Here is a 21,414-nt window from a genome sequence, read left to right as displayed (position 1 = left end):
TGTTCAGGTACAAAACATCCCTTCTCTACAGGCCCCACCTTCCCTGGAAGGGAGCCCAGTGATCCAGAAATCTTATGCCCTCCCTCTTGCACCATCTCCTTAGGCCACATATTAAACTATATAATCTTCCTAGTTCTGGCCTTAGCACATGGCATGGGAACCAACCCTGAGATCACAACCTTGGAGGTCCTGCCCTTTAACTTAGCACCTAACCCCCTGAACTCCCTATGCAGAACCTCGTCACTCATCCAACCCATGTCATTGGTAGCCACACGGACCACGACCTCTGGCTGTTTACCCTCCCATTTAAGAATGCTGAGGACTCGATCTGAGATGTTCCAGATGCTGCCACTCGGGTGGCAACATAACATCCAGGAATCTCCTATTCGCCCACAGAACCTCCTGCCCATTCCCCTAAGTAACAAATCCTCTATCACCACGGCGTGCCTCTTCTCCCCCCTTCCCTTCTGAATCTCAGAGGCAGACTCAGTGCCAGAGACTCAACCTCTGTGACCTTCCTCTGTTAGATCATTCCCCCGACAGTATCCAAAGCGACATTCCTGTTGTTGAGGGGATTGGCCACAGGGGTACTCTGCACTCCCTCCTTAACCCCTTTCCCCTTCCTGACTGTCACCCAGTTTCCTGTGCCCTTGCCTTCTGGCGTAGCTACCTCTCTGTATGTCCTATCTATCACCCTCTCAGCCTCCTGATTGATGTGGGGTTCATCCATTTCCAGCTCCAAATCCTTAATGCAGTTTGTTAGAAGTTGCAGCTAGACGTACTTCTCGCAGTTGTAGTTATCAGGGACACTGGAGGCTTCCCTACCTTCCCACATCCTGCAAGAGGAGTATTTGACTATCCTGCCTGCAGTGCATTTACATTTCTCCTATACGCCTTTTAACTACCCCAGATATTTATTGCTCCATCACTGGCAGCCATGCCTTCAAATACCAACGGGGCAAACTGAAATTCTTTCCCATGAAACCCTGGACCTTTTTTTTTCCTGTTAAAGGTACAGTTCTTATCCATGTGTGCTCAGCACGCGATGCAGGGAAGGGCAAACCCAAGAAACCCAGAGTGACACGAAATGCTGGAGGAACTCAGCAGGTCATTTCTTGGACCGAAATGTCAACTGATTATTCCTCTCCATGGAGGCTACCTGACCTAAGGCCACAAGACATAGAGCAGAATTAGGCCATTCGGCCCATTGAGTCTGTTCCACCATTTCATCATGACTGATTTATTATCCTTCTCAAACCCATTCTCCTACATTCTCCCCATAATCTTTGACACCCTTATTAATCAAGAACCTACCAAACCTCTGCTTTAAAAATACCCGATGACTTGTCCTCCACAGCCGTCAGTGATAATGTATTGCACGGATTCAATAGCCTCTGGCTGAAGAAATTCCCCCTCATCTCTGCTCTAAAGGGACGTCCTTTCATTCTGAATCTGTGCCCTCTAGACCTAGACTCCCCCACAATAGGAAATATGCTTTCTATGACCACTCTATCTAGGCCTTTGAATATTCAAAAAGCTTCAATGAAATGCCTCCACCCCCTAATTTTTCGAGTGAGTTCTTGTTGTAAACGCGTCTCAACAATTCCGATAGTGACCACAGGATGGCAGTGCATCCTGCTCTATAACCAACTAGGCCCTCAACTGCTGAAAGCATTTAATCAACACACAAAAACTATTTAATGGCAAATAAATTGGGTGAATATTCAAAGAATTGAATGCTTACATTATTGTGCTCTTACATGTTTCAAGGATTGCTATTAATGAATGAATAATTAAATCCAAGTATAATTATATAAAATTTTGATATTGATATCAAGAATCATCTTTATCTGTCATACACATTTACACATATTAGGAATTTGCTGTGGTGTGTTGGTCAGCGTGTGACATGCACAAAGCATCCAACAATTATAAAGAATAATATAAAAAATAAGTTAGAGGTTGAAGTACAGCTATGGAACAAAAGTGCATAAATACATTAACACCAGCGTGATTTAAAATGTAAACTGTTTATAGAAAGTGCTTTAAAGTGTTTACAGTGCAGTGCAGTGACATGGTAATTTGTAGAAGGAGTGGCGGGAACTAATTAGATCAGATTAATTGCCTGGGGGAAGAAGATGGTGTAAAGTTTTTGTTTTAATATTTTGATATTTCAAACACCACACAATGTCCAAATGACATGTCTCATTATATTACTATTGCTGTTATCATTTGTGGGGTACACTATGTTGTTGCTTTACATTCGGCTTATTAAAGAGCAACTGACGGATTCTATTTCGGGGCAAATATAAAGACATGAGAGATAGTCTCAGTGGGATCCACGCCCATGTAAGTCAATATCTGTAAGCCTGTCTTCTGTGGAACTCTTCCCCAAGTGAGAATCAGTACACTTCAGGAAGGGTAAGATGAAGGAACACATACCGATCCTTATAGAGGGATCAGAAGTGGAGAGAGTGAACAGCTTCAAGTTCCTGGGTGACGATCTAACCTGGTCCCAATATGTCGATGTAGTCATAAAGAAGGCAAAACAGCAGCTATACTTCATTAGGAGTTTGAAGAGATTTGGCATGTCAACAAATATCCTCAAAAACTTCTATAGTTGTACTGTGGAGAGCATTCTGACAGGCTGCATCACTGTCTGGTATGGAGGGGCTACTGCACAGGACCAAAAGAAGCTGCAGAAGGTTGTAAGTCTAGTCAGCTCCATCTTGGGCACTAGCCTACAAAGTACCCAGGACATCTTTAAGGAGGGGTGTCTCAAAAAGGCAGCGTCCATTATTAAGGACCTCCAGCACCCAGGGCATGCCCTTTTCTCACTGTTACCATCAGGTAGGAGGTACAGAAGGCACACACTCAGCGATTCAGGAACAGCATCTTCACCTCTGCCATCTGATTCCTAAATGGACTTTGAAGCTTTGGACACTACCTCACTTTTTTAATATACAGCATTCCTGTTTTTTGCACATTTTTTAATAATCTATTCAATATACATAATTGATTTACTCATTTATTTATTATGTTTTATTTTATTTATTACCTTTTTCTCTCTCTGCTAGATTATGTATTGCATTGAACTGCTGCTGCTAAGTTAACAAATTTCACGTCACATGCCGGTGATAATAAACCTGATTCTGATTCTGACTGGGAACCGCCCTGCACGGACTGACAGTGTGAGGCATCCATCCACCAGGGGAAGTCATTGGGCATCAGTGCATGTGCATCTTTCCTCCTGCTATGTACACTCTGTGGCCACTTTATTAGGCACACCTGTACACATGCCTATTAATGCAAATATCTAACCAGTCAATCATTTGGTAATAACTCAATGCACAAAAGCATGCAGACATGGTAAAGAGGTTAATTTGTTGTTCAGACCAAACATCAGGATGGGGAAGTGACTTTGACCATGGAATAGTTGTTGGTGTCAGATGGGGTGGTTTGAGTATCTCAGAAACTGCTGCTGATCTGCTGGGATTTTCACTCACAATAGTCTCTACAGTTTACACATAATGGGGCGAAAACCAAAAATCATCCAATGCGCGGCAATTCTGTGAGCAAAAATGCCTCATTAATAAGACAGATCAGAGGAGAATGGCCAGACCGGTTCAAACTGACAGGAAGCTGACAGTAGCTCAAATAACCACACGTTACAACAGTGGTGTGCAGAAGAGCTTCTCTGAATACTCAACACATCAAACCTTGAAGTGGAAGAGCTACAGCAGCAAAAGACCATGAACTTACACTTAGTGATATTTTATTAGGTATAGGAGGTACTAATAAACTGGCCACTGAATGTACTGTAGATTTAGGTGGGATTTTATGGTTCCCATGATCTCTCTGTGTTCCCAATGCTCAGCTGCGCCCTAATTATTCCAAAGTCACAAGAAAGCAGCAACATACCCGGAAGACCTTAACAGATATTTGCAAAAGTTCCTTGGACTATGGAAGTAGAGGAGCAATCGATGGTGTCAAAGGACCGCTGTTCCACTGGAACACAGCAATGAAGCACGACTGAAGAGAATGTGAAAGCTCACAAGAGGTTCTGCAGATGCTGGAAATCTTGAGTAACACACACAAAGTGCTGGACGAACTCAGCAAGTCAGGCAGCATCTATGGAGGGGAATGAACAGTTGACGTTTTGGGGCGAGAGGCTTCATCGGGGCTGAAAAAGAAAGGGGAAGAAGCCAGAATGCGAAGGTGAGGGGAGGGGGAGGAGTACTAGCTGGGAGATGATGGGTAGATGGATGGCGGGGAATATGTTTGAACTACCTACGTTAGCACAAGTATCAGTGATGTAGCCTTCTGTTGTGTTAGGGCACTGGGTTACGTAGCCAAGTTATGGAAATAGAACTTGGTTACACTTCCTAAGCTTGCTCAATCTAACCTCATAAGTTACACTCTCTAGTTAGGTATCATCCCAGTAAATCTCCTCTGCCTCCTCTCTAAAGCTTCCACACCCTTCCTATAATGAGACGATCAGAACTGAGCACAATATTCCAAATATGGTCTAAACACGGTTCCATAGAGCTGAAACATTACCTCACACTTCTTGAACTCAATCCCCCGACTAATAAAGGCCAACACACCTATGTCTTCTTAACCACCCTACAAATGCCCGTGGCAACTCTGAGGTTTCAGTGGACATCGGTCCCAAGGATCATATTTGACCTTCAAAGTGAATCACTTCACACATTTCTAGATTGAACTGCATCTGCCACTTCTCAGCCCCGCTCTGCATCCCGTCAGTGTCCCGTTGCAACCTACAGCAAACTTCTACAATGTCCACAGCACCATCAAACTTTGTGTCATCTGCAAACTTACTAACTCACCCTTTCACTCCCTCACCCATATAATTTACAAAAATCACAAAGAGCAACACCACGACCCACAGTAATGCAAACTCATGCCAGGCTTCAGAATCACAATAGCGATTACATGTCAAATCTAGCTATACGACAGTAAGCACATTGGAATCTTGCTGATCTCAAACCGTTATTGCCTTACGGCGACACCCACTCATAGCTTTGTGAGTAAACCCTGAGGAAAAATCCAGAGCTGGAGTCTCTAAGGAAGTCCTACAGTACGTGAGTTCAACACTGACTGGCAACTCCTATAATGCCGCTGCTGCCAGGCTGTATCTTTCCTTCTCCAGTCTTGCTGAAGGGTCTCGGCCGGAAACGTTGACTGTTTACTCTTTTCCACGGATGCTGCCTGGCCTGCTGAGCTCCTCCTGCATTTTGTGTGTGTTGCCACACTGGATCTGTCTCTGCTGTTACTTTGGATTCATCAGCTGCATGGAGAGGGGGAGTCTGCTGCACGGGCAACAGCTTGCTCTCCAAATCGTAGAGTCCTGGCCTGCGTACTAACTTGCATATCAAGTAGACAGCTAGGACACAATCTCCATGGTCGATCTCGACCAACAGAGGACCTCACAAGATCTTCATGGATCTGTAATTTTTACATGGACATTTCTACTTCCCATTAAACTTTCCAGAGCGGAAATGGATAATATGAGGGGCTATAATTTTAAGCTGACTAGAGTACAGGGAGTATGTCAAAAGTTATGGGTGTATGGAACACCCTGCCAGAGGTGGTGGTGGCAGATATATTAGAGGCATTTAAAATACTCTCAGATAGGACGATAGAAAAATGGAGGGCTATGTGGGAGGGAAGGGTTAAATTAATCTCACTGTAAGTTAGAATGTTAGCACAACATTGTGGGTTGAGGGGCCTGTACTGTTCTATGTTTCATGTACTTCTGGGAGTGAACAGACTGCCTATATCGTTCTACGTGGCAGATATATTTGAGTTACAAGCCACTCGTTCATTGTCCATTATAAAGGGAAACAAGCAGAGTTTGGGCCGGAAACACTGACAATTCATTTCCTTGCACGGATGCTGTTTGACCTGTTGAGTTACTGCAGATTCCAACATCTGTAGTCTCTGTGCACATGTAATCAGAGGGCAAAGGCATCTATCCCATACCCTTCCAGTCCTGATGAGCGGTCTCGGCCCAAAACTTTGACACCCTATTCACTTCCCTAGATACTGCCTGACCTGTTGAGTTCCTCCAGCATTTTGTGTGTGTTGCTCTGGATTTCCAGCATCTGCAGGATCTCTTGTGTTTATGATAGGCTCAAGGATCAGGGATGTATTAGGAATTTGCTGTGGTGTGTTAGCACAGCTACAAACACAAAACAACATAGAAGGATAAAGAATTTTATAAAAATAAGATTAAAATTAAGGTGAGATGGGAAAGATTTAAATAGGGCGGGGTGCAAATTCTTCACGCAGAATGTGGTGTGTATGTGTAATGAGATGCCAAAGAAAGTAATTGAGGTAGGTATCGCAACATTTAAAAGACATTAGAAAGCTACATGGATAGGAAAAGCTTAGAGCAGAGTTTCCCAACCTGGGGTCTATGGACCCCTCAGTAAATTGTAGGGATCCATGGCACAAAGAAGGTTTGGAACCCGTGTTTTAGAGGGATATGGGCAACTGCAGACCAATCTCAAGGCTGTATAACTTATAGATTCTTTTATAATAAATGTACTTTGACTCTTTGAAAAGGGTCTAGCTGAGGTGGGTCCCCTGATCAGTGATTGCTGGTGCTGCAAAGCAATTGTTCTAACCACTCAACTACGTATCATGCTTATTTGAGCACTCGACATAATATTCAAATTAGAACTAAGCTTTTATGTAAGATTTTTTAAATCTCTCAGTGTAAGACCTGAAGAAACTTCCAATACTCTATTTTTTCACTTTCCTTTTGACTAACTTTGTGTAGCAAATTGTTCAATTTCGAAGAATACAAACACTGGGAAACTTTGGTGATGGGGAAGTTACATCAGCTTCCTACTTTGTGCTTTAAGTCATCCTAGAAGCTGCTGACCTTGTTGGCGGCCCATGTGGAAAAAATATTATTAAAGGCCAATAAATAGCTATAAGTACACAGCTGGTGATGAGCAACACGGAAATCTGAAGGCAAAAACTATTCTTCTACTTATAATGGAAAGGATCCCAGATATGTTTTGTTCACTTGTCCTGTTTTGTAACTGCTCAGACCTTTCATGAGGACTGGTGAGTGTTCCCTCAACTTCCCCTTCTCGAAGTCCACAATCAGTTCTTTGGTCTTACTGACGTTGAGTGCGAGGTTGCTGTTGCGACACCACTCAACTCTTGTATGCCTCCTCCTCAACATCTGAGAATCTCTCGACAACATTTGTGTCATCAGCGAATTTGTAGACACTGCTTGCGGTCTGCCTGGCCATGCAGTCATGGGTGTATAGAGAGTAGAGCAGTGAGCTAAGCTTGCTTCCTTGAGGGATTGTCAGTGAAGAGATGTTTCTGCAGATCTCCAGAAGAGGAAGTCAAGGATCCAGTGGCAGAGGAAGGTTTGGGGGCCAGGTTTTGAAGCTTGTTGATTAGTACTGAAGTTATGATTGTGTTGACAAGAAAAGGACAGGAAACTTGTCAAAGAAAATAATAGAAAGTTGATTTTTTTGTGGCTTCTGATTGAAGAGTTTACCATAATTACCTTGAAACTAATGGCATTATGATCACTAGATGCAAAGTGTTCCCCTACACAAACTTCTGTCACCTGCCCTGTCTCATTCCTTAACAGGAAATCAAGTGTTGCACACTCTCTCGTTGGGATTTCTACTGTTTCAGGAAACTTTCTTGAACACATCTGACAAACTGTATCCCATCTCCACTTTTTACAGTATGGGAGTCCCAGTCAATTTGGGGAAAGTTAATATCACCTACTATCACAAACTTATGTTTCTTACAACAGCCTGTGATCTCTCTACAAACTTGTTCCTCTAAATCCCATGGACTGTTGAGTGGTCTATAATACAATCCCACTAATGTGGTCATACCTTTCTTATTCCCCAATTCCACCCAAAACAGCCTCACTAGATGAGTCCTTCAGTCTGCTCAGATGGAGCACTGCTGCGTCATTTTCCCTGACTAGTAACACCACCCCTCCTCCTTCAGTCCCTAGATGCTGCCTGGCCGGCTGAGTTTCTCCAGCATTTTGTGTGTATTGCTTTGATTTCCAGCATCTGCAGATTCTCTCTTGTTTAAAGACTTTTGATGTCAAGCTATTGAACAGTCACGTTCTCAATGAATGGCAAAACAGGCTTGAGGGGACTAATGTATGGCCCTGTTTCTACCTTCCTTTGTTGACAACATATTAGAAAAAGGACATTTAGAGTAAATATGGACATAAAAGGGTGGGCCATATTGAACAAGTGCTGTAATTGGACTTTTAGAAGGCTCGGCACCCCCCCCCCAAAAAAAATTATTATGGAAACTGAGAGTATATGACATTGGCTGCAATGTACGGAAAAGTTCATGGACTGGTTCATGGACAGAAAACAGATGAAATAAATGGATCCAGCAATTTTGACATGTACCGCGGAGAACATTCTGACTGGTTGCATCGCGGCCTGTTATGGAGATGCCAATGCACAGTATTGAAAAATGCTGCAGAGGGTTGTACACACCACCAGCTCCATCAGGACACTAGCCTCTCCATCCGAGGACATCCTCAAAAGGCGATGCCTCAAAGGTGGCATCCATTGTGAAGGATCCTCACCATCCAGGACATGCCCCCTTCTCGTTATTACCATCTAGGAAGTGATACAGAAGCCTGAAGACACACACTCAACGATTTAGGAACAGCTGCTTCGCCTCCATCATCACATTTCTGAATGGTCCCTGAACCCTTGTCTCTATTCGGCTCTCTTTTTGCACTATTGTATAGTAGCTTTTTTTAACGTACTGTTGCCACAAACCAACACATTTCACAATGTATGTCAGTGATAATAAACCTGATTCTGATTCCGATTCACTTTCAGACTGAGGCTCTTTCAAAAGGAGTGCCACATGGATTGGTACCAGGCGCAATCATGTCAATGACTTGGATGCAGGGATCAAGTGGAATGTAAATAAATTTGCTGATGATATGCAGCAGGAGGCTGCCTGTGACAGAATGCATACGCAGTGGGAAAGGATGCGGCAGATGGATCATAATGTGGGAAAATGAGTCACCTCCTTTGATCGAATGAACAGAAAATCTGATTTTTATTTAAATGTTGAGAGTTCAGAAGACATTGGTGTTCACTCAGGCCTCAGTGTTCTTGTACAATAATCACTGAAAATTAACAGAAATGTTCGAAGTAAACTGTATGCCAACATATACAACCCTGAGATTCACTTTCTTGCGCTCATTCTCAACAAATCCATAAGAGAATAACGACCATCATAGAGTCAATGACAGACTGCACCAACCTGTGTCTTCAAATACATGGCAAGCCAATAGGAAGACAGGGCTGTGTTGGTCTTTATTCCAAGGGGATTTGAATGCAAAATTAAAGAGGTTTGGTGGCCAAGACTTGTTGAAGAAAGTATATGAATCATAGCAAATATGCTGATGAATCAGAGGTTCGAAAGTGAGTTGCAAGAGCATTATAGAGACCAAAGGGTTTACAGATAAAGTCACTGGGCAAAAATTTGGCAAATGAATAACATAATAAAATAGAGAGACAGAAAGATGTAGATAGACATGAGAGAGAGACAGATTAGAGAGATTAGAGAGAGAGAGAGATGAGAGAGAGAGATACAGAGAGAGAGATAGAGACAGATTAGAGAAAGAGATTAGTGAGAGATAGAGAGATTAAAGAGAGAGACATAGATAAATGAATAATAAAAGCACTATGGCACAGGGGAGTGGCCAATCATTGTAAACTACTCTCTGTAGATCTAATAATTACTTCTGTTATCACCATTATACACTTCTCCAATTTAATTCCATGATTCTAAGAGTTACTTTGTTCTGCATTCTGATTTTGTTTTCCCTTGTACAACGTTGAGGTGGTATAAGACAAACAATGTTATATATGGATGGTATGTGAAATACAGTCCTTCACTGTACCTCAATACATGTGACCATAATAAATTAATTTCTCAATGTAGGGAAATATGGTGTCACTTTTTGAATGATGGAGCAGACGCAGGGTTCAAAGGTCCATTCCTGCTCTTATTTCTTATTTTTTTGTTCTCCATAATCCTCTTCTGTCTCAACCAGGAAGACATGCAGTTGCCAAGCCTCAGCTCTGTGATAAGAATTCTAAAGATTCACAAGACGAGAGAGGATCATTCTGAAACTGTATTCTCCCACCAAGAGAAGCATCCTCCCAACATCAATTTGTCAAGTCTTCTCAGAGCTCTGTATCCGACCTACTCAGCTATTTCTCCTGAGTTAATCAATGAATTTGAAGATGAATATACTTGCAAGCCTCCCATGTCTCAAAGAACATAGGCCAGTACAGCACAAGCAAAGGCACTTCGGACCACAATATAGTGCTGAGCCAATTAAATTAGTAACCAAACTAATCTCTTCCGCCTACACAATGTCCATATCTTTCCATTTTCCTCTCACTCATGTACCTATCTAAATGTCTCATAGAAGTCTCCAATGTTTCTGCCTCTATCACCACCCCACCAGGGAGCACATTCCAGGCACTCACCACTCTCTGTGTAAAAATAAATTTGCCCTTCACATTTCCTTTGAAATTACCCCCCTTATCTTAAATGCATGCCCTCTGGTATTAGACATTTCAACTCTGGGAAAAAGATACTGCGTGTCTACTCTATCAGCCTCTCGTTATCTTGTAAACCTCTATCAGATCTCCCCTCAGCCTCTGCGCTCCAGAGAAAACAACCCAAGTTTGTCCAACCTCTCGTCATTGCACATGCTCTCCAATCTAGGCAGAACCCTGGTAAACCTCGTCTGCACCCTCTCCAAAGCCTCAACATCCTTTCTATAATTGCATGCAATACTTTAGATGCGACCTAACTAGAGTTTTATAAAGCTGCAGCATAACTTCCTGACTTTTGAACTTAATAACTTGACCAATGAGAGAAAGCATGTCGTATGCCTTCTTAACCATCCTATCAACCTGTGTAGGCACTTTCAGGGAGCTATGAACTTGAAACTCAAGATCTTTCTGCTCATTAACACTGTAAAGGATCTTGCCCTTAACAGTGCACTCTCTCTTTACATTTGACCATCAACACTTCACATTTGGCCAAGTTAATCTCCATCTGCCATTCTTCCACCCGTATCTGCAACTCATCTATATTGCCCTGTATTCCTTGCCAGTCTTCTACACTATCCACAACACAACCAATCTTCATACCTTCTATAAACTTACTAACCCGCCTGTCTACATTCTCATCCAGGTCACCTTCTACAGCTGCAAGACTTCCATAGCTTTTTAACTCCATTCCCTTTGCAATAAAGAGAAATATTTCCATGGTGCGTAGGAAACCGAGGGGTAATTTATAATAGTAAATGAAATCACGTAAGGTGTTGATAAGATTGAGGGTCACAGTCTTTATCCCAGGATAGGGGAGTGTAACATGGTAGATTTAAACTGAGAGAGGAAAGGTTTAAAAGGGCACTGAGAGGCACCTTTTCCCACACACAGAGCGGTGGGTATATGGAACAAGCTTCCAGAAGAAGCTGTAGAGGCAGATACAACTAGAGGGGATCGGAGGTGGAGAGGAGCACTAACTTTAAACTTCTAGAACTTCATGTCAGAGGATCTGTCCTGGCAGCAGTGCTTAAGTGCTATCACAAAGAAGGGCATGGCAGCATCTCTATGTTCTTAGAAGTTTGAACACATTCATCTTGCCATCTAAAACTTTGACAAATTTCTACGTATAAGTACACTAGAGAGTATCCTGACTAGTTGTATCATGGTAATACCAGTTCCCAAGTATGGAAAAGCCTACAGAAAATAGTGGACAGAGTCCAATCCATTACAGGCAAAGCCCTCCCCACCACTGAGCACATCTACAAGGAACATTGCCACAGGAAAGCAGCATCCATCATCAAAGACCCCCACCATCCAGATCACACTCTCTTATCGTTGCTACTACCGGGAACGAGGTACAGGAGCCTCAGGTCCCGTCCCACCAGATTCAGGAACAGCTATTACCCTTCAAACATCCGGTTCCTGAACCAGTTTGGATGACTTCACTCACCTCAACACTGATCTGATTCCACAAACTACAGACTCACTTTCAAGGATTCTACAACTTGTTCTCAGTATTATTTATTTACTTTCATATTATTTTATAATTTTATACTGCATAATGTACTGTTTCTGTTTAAAATTGTCTGCGGGCCAAAAGATCACAAGAGATAAGAAGGTACATAGCTGAATGGATTAGACTGAAGGTAGAGGCTCAGAAGGGGATAAAAAGGGGCTACTTCTGTGTGCAAGCTGTAACTGTGATTAGTCAGGGCATCAAGGGTTACAGGGAGAGGCCAGGAGAATGGGTTTGAGAGGGATAATAAATCAGCCATGATCAAATAGTAGAGCAGACTTGATGGGCTGAATGGCCTAAATTGGGCAAAGTCACATTTGGCATTTTAAAGCAACTATGTTAGCACAGTTGGCAAAGTGGGAGCCTCTCGTGATACTGTCATCGAGCAATGTGATCTGCGTAAAGTGATGCCGGATACCAGGAGGCCACTCAGAGGTCTGGTCACCATAGTGGAGTTATTAACCCAAGGTGCTTTCAAGCACGCAACCTCAGAAAACAATAGTTCCGTTTGGCCAGTGAGGAAATGGGATGATAGTTGAAGGATAACAGATGATTATCACAGCTAAATAAACATGCATCTCCATTAACTATTGCTTTCCAGAACATTGGACTTCATAGTGGAGAGAAAGTCACAGAGTGTCCTTGGTGTTATCATTTCAAAGGATCTATCCTAAGACCAGCATTTAAGACCTATTAAAAAGAAATTTGCACAGATTTTGCTTGCCATCTCAAACCTTGACAAACTTCCATAGATGCACACATCCTGACTGGTTGGATCATGGGCTGGTATGGAAACACCAATGCCATTGAATGGAAAAGCCTTCAAAAAGCAGTGACTACAGCCCAATCCGTCACAGGAAAAATGCTCCACGCCACTGAGCACATCTACAAGGAGTGCTGCCACAAGAAAGCAGCGTCCATCAAGGACCCCCACCATTCAGGCCACGATCTCTTCTCACCGCTGCCATTGGGGAGGAAATATAGCAGCTTCGGGATCCACACCACCAGATTCATGAATAGTTCAGGGACCTTCAATCAACAGGGCCCTGAACGAGCATGGATAACTTCACTCGCCACAGCTCTGAATGGATTTGCGCAGTTTGTCTACTTCTGCACATTGGTTGTTTGTCCATCACGAGGAAATCTGCAGATGCTGGAAATTCAAACAACACACACAAAATGCTGGCGGAACACAGCAGGCCAGGCAGCATCTATAGGGAGAAGCACTGCCGACGTTTCGGGCCGAGACCCTGACGAAGGGTCGACAGTGCTTCTCCCTATAGATGCTGCCTGGCCTGCTGTGTTCCACCAGCATTTTGTGTGTGTTGGTTGTTTGTCCATCTTTGTTAGGGGTGCAGTTTTTAATTGATTCTATTGTGTTTCTTTGTATCTACTGTGAATGTCTGCAAGAAAATGAATCTCAGGGTAGCATAGGGTGACATATATGTATTTTGATAAAACTTTGACAAGGAGACAAGAAATGGCATGCTGTAACAGCTCTGGCTAATCTATTCTTTTCCAATGCTCTGGTGCCAGAGTCAGAGGATCAAGTTGCCTTCTCCTGGGTAGGCAGACAGTACACCTTCACCAGGTTGCCTTGGGGTACATTTAGAGCCCTACCTTGTGTAACAGGCTGATATTAAAGGCTCCTTAAGTAACTGCATTTCTACTTGATATACAGCTGACATTTTACTAAGCAGACCCACTAAAGATGAGCATCTGAAGCCCTGGGCATGCTGGTAAGCCAGTTGAAGGATAAAGGATCGTTGGTAGCAAGGAAGGCCAATGCAACGTCAGCATTCATTTTGAGAGGTCTAGAATATAAAAGAAAGGATGTAATGTTGAGACTAATTAAGGAATTTGTCAGACTGTACTTGGGAGAATTCCGAACAGTTTTGGCCCCCTTATCTAAGAAAGGATGTGCTGGTATTTGAAAGGGTCCTGATGAGGTTCGTGACCATGATCCCAAGAACTAAAGATTTAACATGAGGAGCCTTTGATAACTCCAGGCCTATACTAGCTGGAGTTTAGAAGAATGGGGGGGGGGGGGGGGGATATTTTTGAAACCTGTTGAATACTGAAATGGCTAGATAGAATGGACATGGAGAGAATGTTTCCTATAGTGGGGGAGTCTAGGACCAGGGAGCACAGCCTCAGGATACACGGCCTTCCCTTTAGAACAGAGATGAGGGCAAACTTCTTTAGCCAGAAGGTTGTGAACCTGTGGAATTCATTGCCACAGATGGCTGTGGAGGCCAAGTCATTGAGTATACTTGAAGTGGAGGTTGATAAGGTTGTTGATTATTCAGAGTATCAAGGTCATGGGGAGAAGGCGGGAGAATGGGATTGACAGTGATAATTAATCAGCCATGGTGGAATGCCAGAGAAGATTTGATGGACCAAACAGCCTAATTCTTCTCCTATGCTTGATGGTCTGTGAGGGGTAGTTAATGTACAAAATGTAGAGGGGCTGAGTCAGACAGTTCAGCTTCTATGTATCTGGTTTCATACTTCATCTTGAATCACTTGATATCTTGACACCCATTGGATACCTTCAGCCCCGGAAGAATGGTCCCATTACTTTGCCTCATACTTTTATTCTACGTATATTTTTAAGTTCTCTGTTCCCCATTGCTCCCAAACTTTCTGTGCAATTAAGATGCTTTTGGACTCCTCATATGAAGGCAGATTCAAGATTGTTATCTGGCAGTTATGAAGTAGGTGAATTGTGTTGTGTGTATGTTGCTGGCCCCCAAACATGTAATACTGTTTATACAATGACATGAAAAGAGGAAATGCTAGAAAGACTCAACAGGTCAGGCAGCATCCGTGGAAAGAGAAAACATTAACACTTCAGGTCAGGGACACAAGAGTACTGCAGATGCTGGAAATGTACAGCAAATCACATAATGTGGTGCAAAAACTCAGCAGGTCAGGCAGCATCTATGAATGGGAATAAACAGTCAACTTTTCAAGCTGCAACCCTTCATCAGGGTCTCTACATCAGAACTGGGAAAGAGACACAAATGTAACAAACATAGACACACCAGATGCTGCAGATGCTGGAAATCCAGATCAACACACACAAAATGCCAGAGGAACTCAGCAAGTCAGGCAGCATCTGTAGAGAGTCAACAGTTCAGGCTGCGTTCTGAAACACCGACTATCGCTGCTGCCTGACCTGCTGAGTTTCTCCAACTTTTTATGTGTGAACAAACACAGGCATTTGGATCAGATCTCAAGGGCCAACCTATCATTGGTGGCATTACTTATCCTGCAAGGTGGAGTGAACCTTACCTCCAATTCACCGTTCCCTCTAGACTACACAATTGTAACAATAAAACAGAATGGAAGTTTGTCACTCACTGTTAATAAACCACTGGCCCGCTGGACGCCGGCTCTGTCTAGTCATTCGTCTGTGCTTTGATTGTCTCACATCGTTTACTTGTGTTGTGAGTTGTGGTTTGTGTTTGTTTGATGTGAAAAATTCTATATTCTGACTTCCTTGGTAAGTATTCAAAAGTATGTGATGTTTCAATTTTTTTTCTAAATATTTATAGTATACATATTACAAAACATCTAAAGTGCTCCAAACACAAGAAAATCTGCAGATATTGGAAATTTAAAGCAACACCCACACAAAACGCTGGAGGAACTCAGCAGGCCAGGCAGCATCAATCGCAATGAGTAAACAGACAAAATGGCCTAATTCTTCTCCTATGCTTGATGCCCCGATGTTCCCTCTAACTTGTAATGACCAGGGTGTGCAAAAATCTTGTGCTGTGCAATTTTTTTGCCCAGTGACAACAATTTGTGCACACTGAATTTTAGATATAGAGGTATTCATTTTAACAGCTAGCAAAACACTGTCAATATGAGCTTTGATCTCCTCTGGGTTTGACCATTTTAGCCTTCGTTTGTCTGCATTCTAACAAAACATACATAGCAGGCCTGTAGCAGGTAATGAAGGATTTTCTCACCAGAGCTTTTCCACATTGTCCATATGTGATTTGCTTGCTAAGTGACGCTTTAAAAAGCCAAATTTCCAAATATCACTTCACTTCTTCCCACTTGCAAATTCCCCAGCAACTTTTGCATCACAATACACATAGGTAACACCATTTTCTGTATTGTACATAAGTAATTCTTGTAGCTGCATGTTCCTGACCTCATGAGCTTTCAGTGTAGCAGTTTACACTGTTTCATTAAGCGATTCTGCTTTAAAGGAACTAGCAGTTCTTTTATGCCTCACACCCTTTGCTTCTTTGGAATTCAACATAGTGAATCAATAATTTCTTCAATAAAAACAGTATAAATAAGTGAGTTCTAAAATCTGCAAACAAATCATCGTAAACTCCATGTTGTCAACACAGTCTGCATAAGAAACTGGAAAAGGACTGTGTACAATCCATTAACATGCCAACGAAGTAGAGGGTGACAGCCTTTTGAGTGCAATTTAAATTCCTTTGTGCACTCATAGCAAAAGCTATGTGCATGCACACACATACACACCTTAGAGGAAACATTGAAGCTGCCCATTTCTGAAACAACCTCTGTTACAGAATGGAATTTCCCTTTCTATGTATGTGCCTTGGACAAGACTAAAGAGAAGACTGTAGACTTCAGAAAGGTACAGTTTCACTATACGTAAATGGCTCTTCCTAGGAGAGAATTGGGAGCACTAAGTTTCTGGGAGTGCACACAATGAACAATCTCACCTGGTCCCTCAACCCCACCTCTTTAGTTAAGAAAGCACAGCACCTCCTGACGAGATTGTTGTGAGCAAGGCTCGTCCAAGTCTCCCACCCCACACATTCCAACCAATTTTTACAGGAAGACCGTTGAGAGAATCCTGACCAGCTGCATCACTGCCTGGTACAGAAATCGCAGGGCACCTGACTGCAACACCTACAAAGGATTGTCAGGACCACTGAGAGGATCACTGGGGACTCGACTTCACCCATCTGAGACACCTAACAGGAGTGCAGCATTGCAGGGCCCTTCGCATTGTCGAAGAACCCTCCCAACCCTCCAACAATCTCTCTGACCTCCTACCATCAGGCAGGAGGCACCATAGCATTAGATCAACAACTGTTAGGATGGAAAACAGCTTCTTCTCCAATGCTGTGAGATTACTGATCTTCCTGGTCCAGGTCTTCCCTACCACCACTCAGGCCTCACCAGGTATTACGCGCCAGTAGTATTACACTGTTTATTTTTGAACGTGTGACATAAATGCACCTTATTATTTGTTAATTTCTTTGTGGTAATATTACTTAATGTGTTTTGTGTGAGTTATGCGTAATGTGTTGTGCACCTTGGTCCACAGGAACATTGTCTCCTTTGGTGGTATAAATGGATACATTTGAAATGACAATAACTTTGAACTTGAACTTCATGACAGTGAGTGAAAGAGAGGGAACAATGTCAGCAAACTTAAGAAAATTAAAAGAAAAAGGGGGCATCAATCAGAAACATCTCCCCTTTGACGTTCAGGGCTCCTTACATTTGTTTGAATTAACTTCCCCGCTGGACAAACTAAAGGCCGACTGGATGATCACCTAACGGACTTAGCAATTGTACCTGTGGGTATCCATGCTGAAACTGTTTTTAAAGATTCGCTTTGTCACATGTACACCGAAACATACGGTGAAATGGGTCAGTTGCATCAAATCAAACCAGTGAGGATTGTGCTAGGGACAGCCCCCAAGTGTCACCACACTTCTGGTGCCAACATTGCATGCCCACAAGACGCCAACCCTAACCGTACGTCTTCGCAACGTGGAAGGAAAACAGAGCACCCACAGGAAACCCATACGTTCAAGGGCCTGTTGGAAGGGGTTGTTAAGGAGATCGTTGGACGGATGGGAGGGATCAGTAATAATGCTAAAGGCCCTTCCTATGCAGCGCTCCTGACAAATACCTCTGATTGGTGGATCTCTTAGCAGTCCTCACAACCTTTTGCAGGCCCTTGTGGTTAAATAGATAGATAGATACTTTATTCATCCCCATGGGGAAATTCAACTTTTTTCCAATGTCCCATATACTTGTTGTAGCAAAACTAATTACATACAATACTTAACTCAGTAAAAAAATATGATATGCATCTAAATCACTATCTCAAAAAGCATTAATAATAGCTTTTAAAAAGTTCTTAAGTCCTGGCGGTTGAATTGTAATTGTAATTGAATTGAATTGTAAAGCCTAATGCCTTGTAATCCCCATACTAGGTGGTAAGCAAGACATTGATTCCCCTCCATGGCACGGTAAGGTGAATGAGGGATATAATCAGCCATAATGGATCGGGAGAGTAGACTCAAATGGGGCAAATGGCCTAATTCTGCTCCAATGTCTTATGGACTCATAAAAGGGGAGGGCTTTGGGTATCTCTGCAGATATCAGTTTGAGAAATTTACTGAATCAAAATGGTTAATGCAAGAGGTGGAAGTTTGCTCACAAGCCTCCCTCCAGCCACCTTTCACCGCTGATGCCGACGTCTTTGACACTGTTCAGAAACGCTTCATAGCTGTACGCTGGGAAACCATGTCCTTACAGATCCAAAATAATCCCACTTTTAGCTAAGCAAAACAATGAAAATCATCCTTCGTGGAAAGAAATCATGCTGCTGCCATTGGGAAGGATACACAGGAGCTCAGGTCCCACAGCACCAGGTTCAGGAACAGTTATTACCCTGCAACCATCTGGTTCCTGAACCAGCCTGGATAACTTCACTCACCTCAACACTGACTGATTCCATAACCTATGGACTCACCTTCAAAGATGTTACAATTTATGTTCTCAATATTATCTTACTTACTTATGATTATTATTTTTTATTTGCATAGCTTGTCTATAGCACATTGGTTGTTTGTCTTTGTGTGTAGCTTTTCATTGATTCTATTGTATTTGTTTGTACCTACAGTGAATGCCCTCAAGAAAATGGATCTCAGGGTAGCATATGGTGACTTTTTTTTTAGGCATCAGTTAGTCTCGTAAGACCATGGATTTGCACCTTGGAAAGTTTCCAGGGCGCAGGCCTGGGCAGGGTTGTATGGGAGACCGGCAGTTGCCCAAGCTGCAAGTCTCCCCTCTCCACGCCACCAATGTTGTCCAAGGGAAGGGCAAGGGCTGTTACAGCTTGGCATCGGTGTCGTCACAGAGCAATGTGTGGTTAAGTGGCTTGCTCAAGGACACAACACGCTGCCTCAGCTGAGGCTCAAACTAGCAACCTTCAGATCACTAGACCAATGCCTTAACCACTTGGCCACACGCCAACGGTGACATAGACACACTTCGATAATAAATTTACTTTGAACTTTGAACAAATAGTTACTCAGCTTAAGATAGTAGCAGACCTACCTGTAACGTGCATCCAAATACACCAATCATCAGCATGGCGATGGCTATGTAGTCGGTGAAAACATCCCACCATGGCTTCAGTACTCTGAACGCAGGTTGATGGTCGGTGAACTGCTTAAACTCCGTGACTGGAATCATTGCTCCTGCCAGAAGAAAATTAAAGATATAACAATTAAAATAAGTATAATCATAAGAGGACATGATTGGAGCGGAGGCACAGTGCAGTGATTAGAGTAATGCTATTACAGCGTCAGCAGCCCGGGTTCAATTCCCACCACAATCCTTCGGCCCGTAACCGCATGGGTTTCCTCAGGGTGCTCTGGTTTCCTCCCATACCCGAAAGACATAGAGATTAGTAGGTTAATTGGTGACATGGGTATAACTGGGCAGCCGGAAGGGCCTGTTACTGTGCTATATCTCTAAATAAAGCTGAATTTTGGACAAATTAACATGCACTACAATAGTGACAATCCTTCAAATGTACCCTGTTGATTATGAAAAATTCCAAGAATTCAAAAGCAACAATACAGTTGCAAATGTTGTACTTTTCAAAGTTGTGCTGTGAGAATTCTAATGTTTACCTGCACTGGTTCACCAAAAGTTTTCCACTTCTGTTTAAGGATTTTGAGTGTTTCTATTTTAAATGACTAACATATTGTCTTGCACAGAAACGTACTACTTTTAATTTGTGTCTTATTTTTGTATTTGAATTAGGCAGATTCATTTAAATAAAGATTAAATAAGCAGGCTATCTGTAGCACATTTCCCCATTGTCTAAGTCAGGCATCCATGGATCTCAAAATGGTGAACAACTGAAGGGAAACTTGTTCTAAATTCCTAGTGCTGTGCTGATTGGCGTTGATTTATATTCCCTCCATCTTTTCCGGAGTTTTGTTGTGTTTGCATGGATTAGAGACTGCCAACGGTTCAAAATAAGTAAGGCAAGCCAAAAAGTAGCAGAGTGATGCTATTGAGGATGGATTTGAAAGTTTGAAGAGCACAAGGAGAGGTTTAAAAGGGAAGGGGACTGATAGGATGTCACAACTCCGGACGGCCCCTATAAGAAAGAAAGATGAACATTAATGGGAGCACTTACCACTGCAGAAAGGAATCAAGAAAAAATGAGTCTGCAAGCATTTTTTTCTAGTATCCTAGATAGAAGAAAAGTACCCTAGAAGAGTTTCTCTGATGCCTGCAGCAGTTATTACTTGCTTGGATTGACAATGATTAGTAAAGTGTCAAAAAGGAGACAAAGGACAGCGACAAGCATTACTGAAATTTGGCATCAGAAGTCGTCTAAAATCTCACTTGCAGGCTAAGTAGATAGTATGGCAATAGAATATCAAATAACTGTGGATGAAGCCATCACAGCGAAAGTAATTAGCTGATGCTTGACAAAAACGATGAAACTTGAAGAACTGAAAAGATTAGATTTTCATTCCCCCCCCGCCCCGCCCCGCCCCGCCAAGGCCATGGAAGAGCTCAGGATGTAGCAATTCAGCCTAAGAGCTGAGAGGAATGAAGTCTGTCAGCAGTTAGCTTCAGGAAGTCTGAAAGAAGCTTGTGAATTTTAGAACTAAACCTTTCGCAAATGAACTGGATAGTGAAGGAATGAGCATGATGACGTCAGAGAGCAGAGCAAACACAAGGAACGCTCTGAATTCAGACCCTTTCCATCCGAGACAGCGTGGTGAAAGTACTTTCAGAGGATGTTAGAGAAACATAGAGGAGCATGAGAGACTACTCATTTGGCACATGTTCAGATCCCAACTGGCATCCAGTACAGGAAAGGGTGATATCCAGAAATCCACAGAAGCACATTAGTTGATAAGTTTATGATGCCAGATCATAACTGGCACGTGATACAGGAAGGGATGATATGCAGATGTCCACACATGCACAACATTAGTA

At 42.7% G+C, this 21,414-nt stretch overlaps 1 protein-coding gene across 3 annotated transcripts in view; it reads right to left on the bottom strand.

The window, feature by feature from the left end:
* The window catches only part of lrrc8c (leucine rich repeat containing 8 VRAC subunit C), a 56,795-nt gene that overhangs the window by 23,377 nt on the left and 12,004 nt on the right, over window positions 1-21,414 (bottom strand). For all 3 annotated transcript variants that reach the window (XM_073062639.1, XM_073062640.1, XM_073062641.1), the window contains one exon: window positions 19,504-19,646. In XM_073062639.1, coding sequence (XP_072918740.1) covers window positions 19,504-19,646 — 143 coding nt within the window. The remainder of the gene's footprint in view (window positions 1-19,503; window positions 19,647-21,414) is intronic.

This window comes from Hemitrygon akajei, chromosome 12 (genome assembly GCF_048418815.1).
Source record: "Hemitrygon akajei chromosome 12, sHemAka1.3, whole genome shotgun sequence".
Lineage (NCBI taxonomy): Eukaryota > Metazoa > Chordata > Chondrichthyes > Myliobatiformes > Dasyatidae > Hemitrygon > Hemitrygon akajei.
Note: the sequence above shows the minus strand (reverse complement) of the source record. Positions and strands in the feature narration are given on the sequence as shown.